The sequence below is a fragment of the Nannobrachium achirus genome (genome assembly GCF_963921795.1).
Source record: "Nannobrachium achirus genome assembly, chromosome: 18".
Taxonomy (NCBI): Eukaryota; Metazoa; Chordata; class Actinopteri; order Myctophiformes; family Myctophidae; genus Nannobrachium; species Nannobrachium achirus.
In genome coordinates this window covers 19845334-19858290 of record NC_137825.1, presented here as the reverse complement: position 1 = coordinate 19858290, position 12957 = coordinate 19845334, and the positions used below count along the sequence as shown (strand labels likewise).

Here is a 12957-nt window from a genome sequence, read left to right as displayed (position 1 = left end):
AGAGGGCTCCAAGTATTTAGTATATACACTAGGGCTTTGAAGCCCCCTTGTCATCATCGCTGAAGGCAGATGTCACGGAATGTGTTGGCAGCTGGTAGAAAATGATGTCGGGGGCGCAAAGGAACATTGTTTTTTATAGGAAAGCCTTGCCACGCGTGAAACACGTGGACATGTGTTGTGCCTGAAAGAATTCCAAAAAGCTTTCTGCCATTGTGAAACCGTTATCTCTATGTATTTATATGATGATGATGATTTTAACTTTATCCCCTGATATGCTATTCATTTTATTAACCTTCATTGCACAGTTTTATCATTGACAGAGTTGTTTAAGTGATCTCATTTATTATGTATTTATTCAATGACACATGCAAACTATGAAGATGGCTTCATATTGTATTATATTATATTTATAGTGGACGAAAATAGCCACTGACTATGACGTTGGAAGGACATTTATTAGAGAAATGAAACAACACTGAGGTTACGCAACCGCTGCTAGTTGCTAGATAACACTGTTATCTCAGGTTGCTCTGGGAGTGTAATATTTCACCGAAGGTCTGCCTGTGCACGTGAAAGTGTGACCGTGCATGAATGTACATTTTTATGTTAAGAAAAGATAACCAATCTTTTGTAATACAAAACGAGTCCTGTTCAACATGTACCCACCCAGTGACCCAGGATCTTTTATTAAAAGAAAAAAGAAAACACCGGCTTTGTCCATATTCATCCCATCACCATCAGAGTAAAATGTCCTGTTCCGAATGCTCCGAATGAGTGAGTGATGCTGGCATGGGGCAGACGAGGTGGAGAGGGAGGGGGTTGTTACAGACCGCCTGGCGCTCAAACTGCTCTCTGCTCTGAAGTTTCTTGTCTCCTACAGCTGTGATTATAGAAACATGGACTCCCAGATCCTCAGTTAAAGAGCTAACTGGAGTCAGCCTGGCATCCAGCCCAGAACACTGGCCTATCTCCCAATAAAGCACTTAAACACACATATAAACACAGAGAGTACATCCACACATTCTTGTACACTTGTACAAGCTTCCTATCCTCTCCCCTCTACACTTTGACCCCTCCCCTAGTAGCTAACAGCTATTGCTAATCCTCTTCCATCCCATCCTCAGACCCCTCTCTTCCCTCCCCTTTCCCGGGACGGATGCCAAGGTTACAGGGAGGGGAGGGGAGGGGAGGGGAGAGGAGAGGAGAGGAATGGGGAGGGGAGGGGAGCTTGGGTTGCGTAGACAAAGCCAGGAGGGTGGGGACATGCAGTATGCATGAAAAGCTATGCAGGACGGCAGGGAAGAAGACAGTTGGTGGAGTGAGAGAGACGTACAGTAGCTCCTGCAGCCGAGCAGCCTGCAGTTCTATTGCAGCAGCCCGCGTTCGACTATTCAGCAGAAAGGTTCTGTCACATCACGAGACAGCCCTAAATCACCCGTGGCCTGCCTTGCATGGCACTGTGGGATACTCAAGGCTGGTTAGCTGCACCAGAAACAACCTGACAAGGGGAGAGAGAGAGAGAGCACAGGACAGTGTGATAAAGATTATGAGAAGAGAGAAGCGGAAGCACTAGTCTCTTGAAGGAGCAAAAAGGGGGCTGGACTTCTCTCAGTGTTCCTTGCCAATTAGGCCTCCTCCACCGCTATGTTAAAGCTGACCTGTGGACTTCTGTACTCTCGCTGAAGTGCTGGCAACTGCAGGACACCGGCGCACTGTGTGACTGTGAAGCCTTGAGCCGGTTGGTTGAGCTGAGAGTTTCTTGTCAGTCACTGACAGTTCAGTGAGCTGTCATGCAGAACGTATCAGTAGAGTGGAGGGAAGGACAGAATGAGAAAGGACTTGTCAAATCCTGGGAAGGGGAGACCTTGTTTGAAAGGAAACGTCACTCCATGGATTCAGAACGAGACCCGAAAGAGAGGGGCAACGGAGAGATGAAGGGCGATGAAGGCAAGGTAGCGGACAAGGAGTCGCTGATGATGGAGCTGACGCGGCTGGTCCAGAAAGTGGTGAAGGAGAGCAGTTGGTGGGAGAGGAGAGGCATCGACTGCAGCATCCTAGCTGGAGCATTCCTCTGCCTGCCACCGGGTAACTTCCATTTATACTCTGTAGTATGGCGGTGTTGCTCACCAAAAATAGCTGGTCTACAAGCTCTACAACCATTACATGCTTATGGTAGTGTTGATAATGATGATGGGTGCTTTCCGAAACTGCTTTCTATAATCACAGCTGTAACAGCATCATTGGCAAAAACTAACTGTACTGTTTTACATTCTGAGAGGGGTTCTTTGGTCTGACAGATTACGTCAGAGTCTTTTATAGTCCACTTCAGAATGATGAAGTTTAATAGCTTTAAATTATTTCATGGGTACAGAGAAAACAGACAGATACGATAATCACTAGGAGACTTGGCTCAAGGCTGCCAACCTTGAGACTTGGAATATATTTCATTTTATGCATACCTCTACAATACCTTCTGACCACATAAAATATAGACCAGCATGCATTTTGCATTACCCGACAGGAAACTATACAAAAACATTCAAACCATTCATCATGTAAGTTTAAGACAAAAACAGAACTATTTTTAGTGCTGCCCAATATATATACCCTGCCCAACTTAATAATTTAATACAGCTGTCATTTCTGGCACAAGCATGTGTCCAATACTGGGTCACTGGCGCTCAACTACTGACCTCAATAAAGGTTTGCCACTGGTGTCATTACTATGGAACCTGGACACCATAGTAACTTGTTTTGTAATCTAGGCTTACATGAGCTGCTTTGAAATATGAGGTTTGCCATGATGGGAAGTTGGGAACATAACAATCACTATTAAACAAACGTGGTAACGACACAGCAGCATTGACCACAAAATGTTATCCAAGTTCTTCACCGCCTACAGAGCCAGTCAACTCAGCACTCAATGTGTTTATTTAATCAGCCTAGAGACTAGTTTTAATGACACTCTCAACCTAAGAGTGAAACATGACACTTGGTGTGGCACTGGCAGCTAAACCTAAATAAAAGTGAAATTCTAATTTGTATAATATACTAGATTGTACAAATTCTAGTACTGTTATGAAAGGTTTAGTTGCATATAATATATAGAACTATCTATATAAAGACACATTTAACAGAGTCCAAGAATAGATAACATATTTCAAAATAAAGGGGGTTAAAATGGCATATAATGGGTTCATTCAATTTCTTATATAATTTCCACTAGTATTCATAGTGGTACGATCATACCGTGTCTGTGATGAAAGGTGCAGGGCTCTCACCCCCAATTGAGGATAGAGTTTCCCTCCATCACCCGATCTCACCACAAACAGAAACGCACACCATCGCTGCTGCATGCATGGGGTTGCTGGCTGGGTGCTCAGACACAGACAGGGGATAGCCTAACAGTGTGTGCATTCTTTAGACTTGATTATACTTAGTTGCATGTGGTGCTGCACACTAGAGCTGCACAATAGCTGATCTAAAAACTCACATTGCGTCACAGAGAGAGTGGCTGTGAGCTTGTGGATCTGCTATATTTGGTGCACCACACCGGCACACAACTATTTGTTATTCAGGCTTCATACGATGAAAAGAAACAGGTCAGTGACCGCTGGAGAACAAGTGCTGAATGAATGCATGGCAACACATTGATCTCTTTCTTTCACTCACACATATGTTCACTCTGGGAAATCTCATGTTATGCTGGGAGAGTGATGAGAATGTTCTGAATGTGTGTTTTAAATAGCAGCATGAACACTGAACAGAAATATAATACTACCACTACAGCTAATACTACCACCACTAATAGTACCATTCATTATAATGATAATAGGGGCTCTGGGGACAAGCATTCACGGTAGGCCCCTATGAATGTTCTTCATTGGGGTGCAGGCTTTTCAAGGCCCCCCCTCTTGTTGGGCCCTAGTAACTCTGTCCCACTTTTCCCCCTTGTGATGCCCCTGTAGGGGTGAACTAAAATGCCCTACAAAGCCAAAGTGCAGTAACTACGGACCTAATTTTGACTGAGAAATGGGTTTAAAAGTGTTTCAACCTGTCAGCCAAACAAGATGTCGGCATATAAGTGACATAACACTGATTGCATATCTGTTCTTCAGGTAATTGTTTATCCCCCAAAATCACAAAGCCTGATTTGACCTTTGGGATACACAAAAATGTAGTTTTTTGTGCTCTTTGGCTTTGTTGGGCATAAGGTTAGAATGTGCACTACAGCAGGCTCTAACACCTACCAGCGAGTCCCCGGTTTGATTTCGGGGACAGCTGCACCGTTTGCTGCATGTCATTCCCCTACTCTCTTTCCCAGTTTCCTCTCTCTCATTGCTGTTACTATCAATATTATACAATTCAGTTGTATCTTCTATATTTTCACAGTGCATGTCTATTCTTACAAATCATATTACAGATATCCAAAGCAGGGGCATCACGGGGGGGGGGGGGGGGGGGGGGATGGGACCACCTTGGACTACTAGGGCCCAAGGTGGAGGGGCCTTAATTATTTTATACTTTAGCCATTGAAAAATAGCAGATCTACAAGCTCGCAGCGAGCTTGTAGATCTGCTTTGTGTCCCTTTGTTCTCTCTCCATCTCTACAATCCCTCTTTTGTGGTTCCTCAAGCCTTCCTGCTACTGGGGTCCTCCCAGTTGTCCTGGTTCGCGGCGGGGCTGCTGCTCATGGGACTGGCTCACGCCATCATCACCATCAAGGGGACACACCTGGCCAGCCATGGTTCCCTGAGCGAGTCCCAAGCCTGGGGGGAGTTCTGGGCCGTCTTCTTCATAGAGGTGAGAGACTGTTCAGGTTCAGCGTCTGCAAGTGTCGACTTGGCTTTCTGGTTATTATTGTCTGATCCTCAAAAACAATCAGTTAATCAATGTACCTCACTGCAAATCATTTTGTTTACACCTTGAGTGGATGTTTATCGAGTCTGGCTCATTCACTGCAAAACAAAACTACAGTATGTAGAATCAGAATCAGCTTTATTGTCACGTCACAGTTTTACAGAAAAAAAGAGAAATTCAAAAATTAAAGAGAAGAAGAAGAAGGAGGGGGGAGGGGGGATGGGGGGGGGGCAAAGGGGAAGAGAGATCAATCAAAGAAAACAAAAATGATCTACATGTTTACACCTAGTGCCTGAGGTATATAAACTAAGGTGCATATGGTGTACGTGATACTATGGATATTATTTAAGGTGTGAGAAAAATAAAGTCAGCAAAAAGAAAAGTCAGTGCAAAACCTATACGCGCACGCATGTCTACCGCATAATCCACATGAGGTAAACTGACACTGATATAATCCGCAGGTAGGTCCATATGGGGAAGAGCAAAAAAGGGGGGAAAGGTCTGAGTCATTGTCATGTAAGTTTTGCTCCTCTGCATCTTTGGACTGAAGGGTCCATGGGTGAAGGGTGACTGCTTGCTTATCAGATTGACCTGTTTTTGTGTGTCTAGTTAATCAGTAATAGTATTGGTCGTGTCTTCTCTGGCTATTTGTGTGTATGTGCACTTATTCTGCTCTGTCTGTCTGTCTGTCTGTGCCTCCATCCAGATCTGTGGCTCATTCACAGCTAGAGCAGGAGTGCAAGCCCACATCAAGATGCACCATGCCCATACTAACATCATCGGGCTTGGTGACTCCAGCACATGGAAGGCCCCCATGCTGACACGCACCGTTTACCTGTTCATAGCCCCCCTGGCAGTGCCCATCATTACGCCTCTTGTTGCACTAGGTGAGAAAGGCAATAAAGAAATGATTAGCCGAACACCCCTGTATTGAATGTGATTGTATGTAACCTTTGATCTACACACAGTAAGATGTTCATTTAACTCTGAGAGTGTGAAAATGTACTCTTAAATTGACCCTTGTCGGGATATTATAAGTATAAGTATTGTTGAAGTAGTTGTTCTCACTGTTATGATGGTTTTCACAGGTCAGTTGGCAGGTCATACAATGGCCCAGGCCCTAAGGACCATACTGCTGGTACTACTGGGGTTTTATGCCCAGTACTGGCTGCTGATACATGTCTCTGGGTTCCAGTCACCTTATAGCGCCTTACTCTGCATGCTTGTGTGCAGGGCAATGTCCTCTCTGCCCTATATCCATGTCAACATATTTCAGGTAAGCCTCCATACACAAGATAGAAGAGAAATTTCAATCTCCCGAAACAGCATACAGTACAAAGATACTCGTGATTCATGTTACAAAGTGTATACTGCATAGTTTGGCTTCCATGGTGACATATTACAGTGTTCAAAGTGTACACCGTACAGCCATCGACACAATCAAGTCACATTTCTTTGGGTTAGTCTGGGGCCAATTCTCAGACGATGGAGCCAGAATATGTGGGATAAATTATGAGTGCACTTCTTGTGCACATGACCTTTTATGGAAACCCCTTTTCAATGTGGTGCTGTGTCCTCAAAGTGTTCACCCAGGAATTCCAGGAGACCGTTCACTGCATGAACAAAGGGGAGAAAAAGGAACAATTCATGCATGATTTTCCCAGACGGAGCCTTGCCTGTAGAGTTCATTGTGTATTGTTCTGGTCTAACTGTTTGATCATGGATTAGTAAATATGATCTGAAATATATGGGGCTTGAAGGGGCTTAAGAGAGGAGCATTCAGTAGAACTTTACATGAACAACCTAAACCCTATGTACTGTATACTTTGTTTACCGGGATCCCCAATGGGTCTGTACTTGGTTCAATTTCTTTTTTCCCTCTACACCAAAGCTGGGCAATCTTAGATCAGCTATTTTCACCAACCTTTCACCTATTTTTGCCAAATGTACACAAATACAAGCACAAACACTTTGGGAGAGGTTTGGGTTGTGTTAGTAACATTACCACGATGGGTAACACTTCCTATAAAGATTGTAGTTTGTAGTTTATTGTAGTGCATTGAATCTATGCAAGAACAACACACAAAATGTTTTTCTGCACTTCCAGGAATTTCATTACTTTACTTAAAGCACCCAATGACCACATTCAGTATAATCATGCTGTAATGCATTATAACGGAGATTATAATACATTCTAAAATCATTATAATGCATACAACTATGAGAATTATTATACACAGAACATGTTTTACTCTGGTAGTAAACAGTTTTTATTATTCAGGCCGGGAACACATTGTTGTGTAGCAACATATTTGTTTTTGTAATTTTTGAATAATTGACGTTCTTCAGACAACTTAGGTCAGTCAGGCCTAAATGGGTTAAGCCCATGACTATAATGCATTATACTTAAAGCATTATAATCTGCTTAAAATACTGAATAATTGATTCCTTTACAACTAGGAAAATAATAATACACTATGATCCTTTCCCCCACCCCCTCTTCTTCCCCTCGCCCTCACACCCTTTTCTTATAAATAAATCTAGTGTTGCTTTCATCCTTTTAGCATAGTTTTGTAACTGTACTGCCTTACTGTTTCCAATACTGTTTGGAAACAATACTGTTTGCTTGCTAATAATAGTATTCAATCAATTCATCAATAAATCATTGCCAAGTCAGTGAGTGTCCACTGTCCTGCTATTATGAAGTGTTATAATACTCTGCCTCATAAGCCAGTATAAAATACCTTATAATGTGTTATAAATATTGTTATAAAGCATTATGAGTATGAGTTCATTTAGCTACAAAGGTGTTTTAAACTGATTATAATGCACTGTAAGTATGTTTGTAATACTCACAGACCGATCCACTCCGCAGGCCTGTTCAACCTGTGCCACTGTAAACATGTCATAGCAAAGACACATTCCAGTACATAGTGTCCATATCTCTCCCTTGTTTACCATTTACTGCTGTTGTATGTCCCGTGAATCAATATCTAACATTGACATACAGGTATCACACTGTTCTGATGAAAATAGATCAAATCAAACAATTTCTGTTCCACAGCACATTGGCCTTTCCATGTTCTCCCCCACCAGCCGTCCCAAGAGGATTTACCAGATGACCCACGGGGTCCTTAACCTGCCGCGCAATCCCCTCCTAGACTTGACGTTTGGACATTCTCTCATCAGCTGCCATGTTGAGCACCACCTCTTCCCCTTCTTGTCTGACAACATGTGTTTAAAGGTTGTTGTTTTTGTTTTTTTAAATTGTAAAAATGTCATTAAGGTACCGGTGCTCTGGCATGTTTAGACCAGTGTTTAGAAATGAGTGGCATTACTATCCTCGGTTGGTACACAACAGAACTTAGAGATAAATATCACTGATGAGCAGCAGGGGGGGGGGGGGGGGGAGTGGGACTGAGTTACTAGGGCCCAAGGTGGAGGGGCCTTAAATATTTTATACTAGCTATTGAAAAATAGCAGATATACAAGCTCACAGCGCGGCACGGCACCGAGTGCTGCGCTGCGAGCTTGTAGTTCTGCTATTTTTGAAAAGACGTGAAAATGTGTGCAAATCTTTGTATATATGTATTTTTTAAGCAAACATTTGTAACTCAAATGTTGCTTCTTGGGGGTCCCTGGAACTAAATACTGTATTTTGAGATGGGGGTCCATGGCCGAATACATATCATTTTGGGGGTCCTTGACATGAAAAGGTTTGAGCACCACTCGACATAGAAACGGGTTTTTCAAAAAACCTTAGAAGGATTTGAAATATTCAAAGACTTGCACACATCTTTTCATGATTTTTCAAAAATAGCATATCTACAAGCTTGAATATCTGCTATTTTTCAATAGTTAAAGCACAAAATAATGCGTAATAATGTGTTCCCAGTCTAAATCGGTTAAACCCCCTCCCCCTATGAAGAACATTCATGGGGGGCCCGCAGTGAATTCTTGTACCCAGGGCCCAGAATTTGGTGTGACACCCCTGCTGATGAGAAACTTACCGCTAAATACACACTGGCTGTAAAACTATGCATGTTGTTTGTCATTGTGTATTTGTGTTGGCAATGACCGAGAAACCACACCTATGTTTACTTCTATTGTCCCTTTCCTTCCTCACATCTCACCAGGTGAAACCTATTGTGTCCAAGTATCTGAAGGAAAAAGAGCTTCCGTACCAGGAAGACAGCTACCTCTCCCGCCTGCGCCACTTCTTCCACAAATACAAGGAGCTGATGGTGTACGCGCCATCCATCACAGAGCTGGTGGGAGTGCAATGATGGAGGGAGGGAGGGTGATGGAAAACATCAGTGGACATGTATGACAAAACAAAAACTATTCTTAACTGTTGCTGCTATTTACATAAACACTGCTACTGGATATGTTCTACTCTGTCTACTGGGACAATTTGCTTAAGAGCACAAGCCTCAACATGTACTGTATTAACAGTACTTCAATGTTGCAACATAGACAGTCCATATTTGGGCAAGCAACACATTGTGAACCAATCATGCACTGATAAAGCAAGATCTGATTATGATTAACTCATACCCTTGAAAAAAAAAAAAAAAAATTCAAAAAATTTTTTTTTTCAAAAAATGTTTTGGGACCCCAAAAACGTTAGTAGGCATGATAGCGATCGCGAAATTGCTTGTTTAACCCCCATACAACCCCCATACAACTCAGGTAGCAGACCTCCAAGCTCACAACAGTGTAAAACATAATGGCTGCTATCTCATGAATGCCTGAACGGATTTCCATTCGGATTTTTTTGTTTGAAAGCTGTGAGCAATGTGGACACACGTGGTGCATTATCTAGGCATGGGTGTGCATGATCCGTGCACTATGAATTACATGGAAGTCTATGGAGACGAATGGCAGTTAAAGAGTACGAAGGTATTGTTAAATGGCAGCATATGAGTTAATGCTGTAGCAATATTATACTTAATTTAGTTATTAATGTCATTAATGTAACACGAATATAGAAGGTGCTAACAAGTACTGCAAATATTCAAGATAGAAATATGCTAGATAGAAAAATATGCAAGATGATACATCAATGATATAACTCTCATCTCTCATTATACACCCACCTACAGTATCACACTGCAGTTTACTGTATCCTGCAGGAATTCATCTCCAGGAAGTCAATGCATACAGTCTGTAGGATTATTTGTTACACCTTCACAATTCCTGCTGCTGCAACTCCATGGCAAATGGAAAAGATTGCGGTGGGACCTTTTTGTAACGTGATCTTTGAGATATTACATGGTCCCAATGGGGCTGAAGTGCCGCTTTAGTAGGCCTTGAAGATGTACCCAGAATAGCTGCCAGCTGTTTTCTTCTGATTTCCAATGGCATCTCTCCCACCTCCTCCTGTACTGCTAAAATTGGAGCCGATTTAACTGCCCTGGCTACAACACAACCCAAGAGCGTGGCTGTGAACACCCAGTGTTTTCAACTGACTATGAGCTGCAAGCCCATATGCATAGGCTAGACTTTTTATGTCATCTGGGCACAGTGTTGCCAAATAGGAAATGTTGAATTATCGTACTGGAGGTTTATCATATTTGAAAGAAAACTATTGTACACAGCCAAATCACACGTGTAAATGTGTAATTTGACCATACAAAATGTTTTTATTGTAAGAAACAACCTTGTTTGAGACTCCTACGGCGTGGAGGCAGGAAACTTCCTGGACCATACACAAATAAAAGACTTAAACTGGACTGGAAAGACGCCTCTAAGTACAGATCTAGGGTCAAATTTCCTGACTTATTTTGAAAACCAAACTAGATCCCAAAGCAGCAGCCAGGGAATTTAGTTAATTCACACACTTGTTTGTGATATAGCGAAATGATCGTACATTTGGACATTTTTTGAATTATTAATTGTACATTGTACAGAGGGTAAAATTATCGTACAAAGAGGATAATTATTGTACATCTGGCAACACTGTCTGGGCACCACCAAATGAAGATTCATTTATAGTTTGTTACATGAAGGAGTAGCCTATGAAGTAGGCATAAGAGTTGAGCTCACCGCTTTTCATATAGGACATACAGTATAGATTTCATGGTATCTAAGGGACATTATTACTTTTTTGCATTTCTTTATTGTTTTATTTTGTATCTTATAATGTTACTCTATCAAAATAAACTCCCAGAAAACAAAAATGGTAGCTCTTTCTACATCCTCAAGATCACACTATTATCAATCTATTTAATCAATAACAATGGTTTCTCACACTGAACTTGTGGAGCACTTAATCAATACCTTGCTGTATTCTCTGTCTTGAGATCTTTACGTGCAGTTAAGTATGTTCCTTCGTTGACTCTACATAGCCCACATATGGCCTCATCTGCAAAAAAGAATTACTCACACCCATCTTCACTCTATAAAAACTATAATTGACCATTATGAAGAACAATAAGGCTCTGAACACACTCATCTCTGATCCTACAATAATATAACTTGGATTGTTCTGCCAAAAAAGCCTTTAACCCAATTAAAGGATGTAATCCAATGAAAAGCCCTTGTATCATACAGGAAACAGGTAACAGGCGATACACTCTAGATGTATGCAAAGCAATTTTGAAGTTAAAAACTACGTTAGAATAAAACAATAAGAGGCCGTGGTTTACAGCAGGGGTTCTCAAACCTTTTTAGTTGGTGACCCCCAAAATAAACATATATGAACTGGGGACCCCCACCCTGACAAGCACTTGGAATACTCGGTTCCACAGATAAATATTGTGAAAATCGCAGTGCGAGGCGTGAGACAGTTTTGTGAGCCAGTTTGGTATTAAAACGGTCTTGAAAGTCCTTGAATTGTCACTTTATAAATGTGCAGATACCCTGTATACACGTTTGTTTACCGTTGGCGTTGAGTGAGATTTTTTTTTTACATTAAGCTAATCATCTGGGGACCCCACTTGGGGTCCCGACCCCAAATTTGAGAAGCACTGGTTTACAGTAATTTTAGAACAGCGTTTTCTAAAAGGACAACCCTATGCAGAGCAGAGGTAGACTTATAAGATGGTATATCTTTCAATGTAACAATAAAATTTAAACCTGGATAGATTTATTTAATTGTAAGTATGAATGTTTCTCTGGTCTCTCACAGATGAGTGAAATATTGCAGGCTGCAGCAGCATGACCAGAGAGAGACGCGCGCGCACGCACACACACACACACACACACACACACACACACACACACACACACACACACACACACACACACACACACACACACACACACACACACACACACACACACACACACACACACACACACACACACACACACACACACAGTCAATATCCACTTTCGTGATCTAAGACATTATATACCACAGCACATTTTTCTTTTACCCAATTGTGCTGTACGTGCTCCTATGAAAGTAAAATCTTTCTTATATGGGTATTGGTGGAAGTTTTAGCAAACTTTACATGGGGGTGGCAAAGTGGTGGGTAGTAGTTGAGATAGGGTGCCATGGGGTAAGTAAAGGGTCTGCGAAGATTGACTTTCAAGGAAGTAGTTTCCTGCATTCTGCTGATATATTGTGTGTATATAGGGAAAAGCAGTGGGCGTGGTTTTCTGGTGCCACAAAGAAATCGTCCATTCGTTTTCCCCATAACAATTAACTAAAATAGGCTGTTTATATCACTAGTCGTGTGCCCAGGGGTGTTTACGGTATATGAGTGCACAGTATATGAGGGATTGAATGTCCCTGAGGAGTCTCAGAAGTAATGTTGGAGAACCACAAATTGCCATTGTCAGCGTGTCCAAAAGTCAGCGAGGAAAAGAAAAGATAGAGGCATCTATCTAAGAGAACCTCTGACCTCCACATCACAGTCCATGGATACCAGCAGCTCTGATGATGTACCAGCGGCCGTTCAAATTGCCAGCTCTGTAGCCAAACAGAATGACACAGACGAAACAAGATCTTACCAAGACTCCTCAGCCAGGAGAAGTAAATATAGATCTGATGACTTATGCAGGAAAGCAAACCACATAATGCTGTATGTAGACAGTGTGGTAAGACCTTCAGTCTGACAGGTGACCTGAAGAGGCACCAGCGTGTCC

At 42.1% G+C, this 12957-nt stretch overlaps 1 protein-coding gene across 1 annotated transcript; it reads left to right on the top strand.

Moving 5' to 3' along the window:
• Window positions 1-1264: 1264 nt before the first annotated feature.
• Window positions 1265-11026, top strand: fads6 (fatty acid desaturase 6). Its single transcript, XM_080748182.1, has 6 exons — window positions 1265-2085; window positions 4637-4803; window positions 5567-5747; window positions 5949-6136; window positions 7925-8104; window positions 8997-11026. Exons 1-6 carry the CDS (start codon window positions 1791-1793, stop codon window positions 9144-9146), a joined length of 1161 nt encoding a protein of 386 aa, XP_080604308.1. The 5' UTR covers window positions 1265-1790; the 3' UTR covers window positions 9147-11026.
• The last annotated feature ends 1931 nt before the right edge of the window (window positions 11027-12957 follow it).

Bases quoted from the DNA above. Each gene is read 5' to 3' on its own strand.
- fads6 (XM_080748182.1), top strand. From the start codon at position 1,791: ATGCAGAACGTATCAGTAGAGTGGAGGGAAGGACAGAATGAGAAAGGA. The intron at 2,086-4,636 runs GTAACTTCCATT...TGGTTCCTCAAG, and splicing joins ATTCCTCTGCCTGCCACCGG to CCTTCCTGCTACTGGGGTCC. The intron at 8,105-8,996 runs GTTGTTGTTTTT...ACATCTCACCAG, and splicing joins CTGACAACATGTGTTTAAAG to GTGAAACCTATTGTGTCCAA.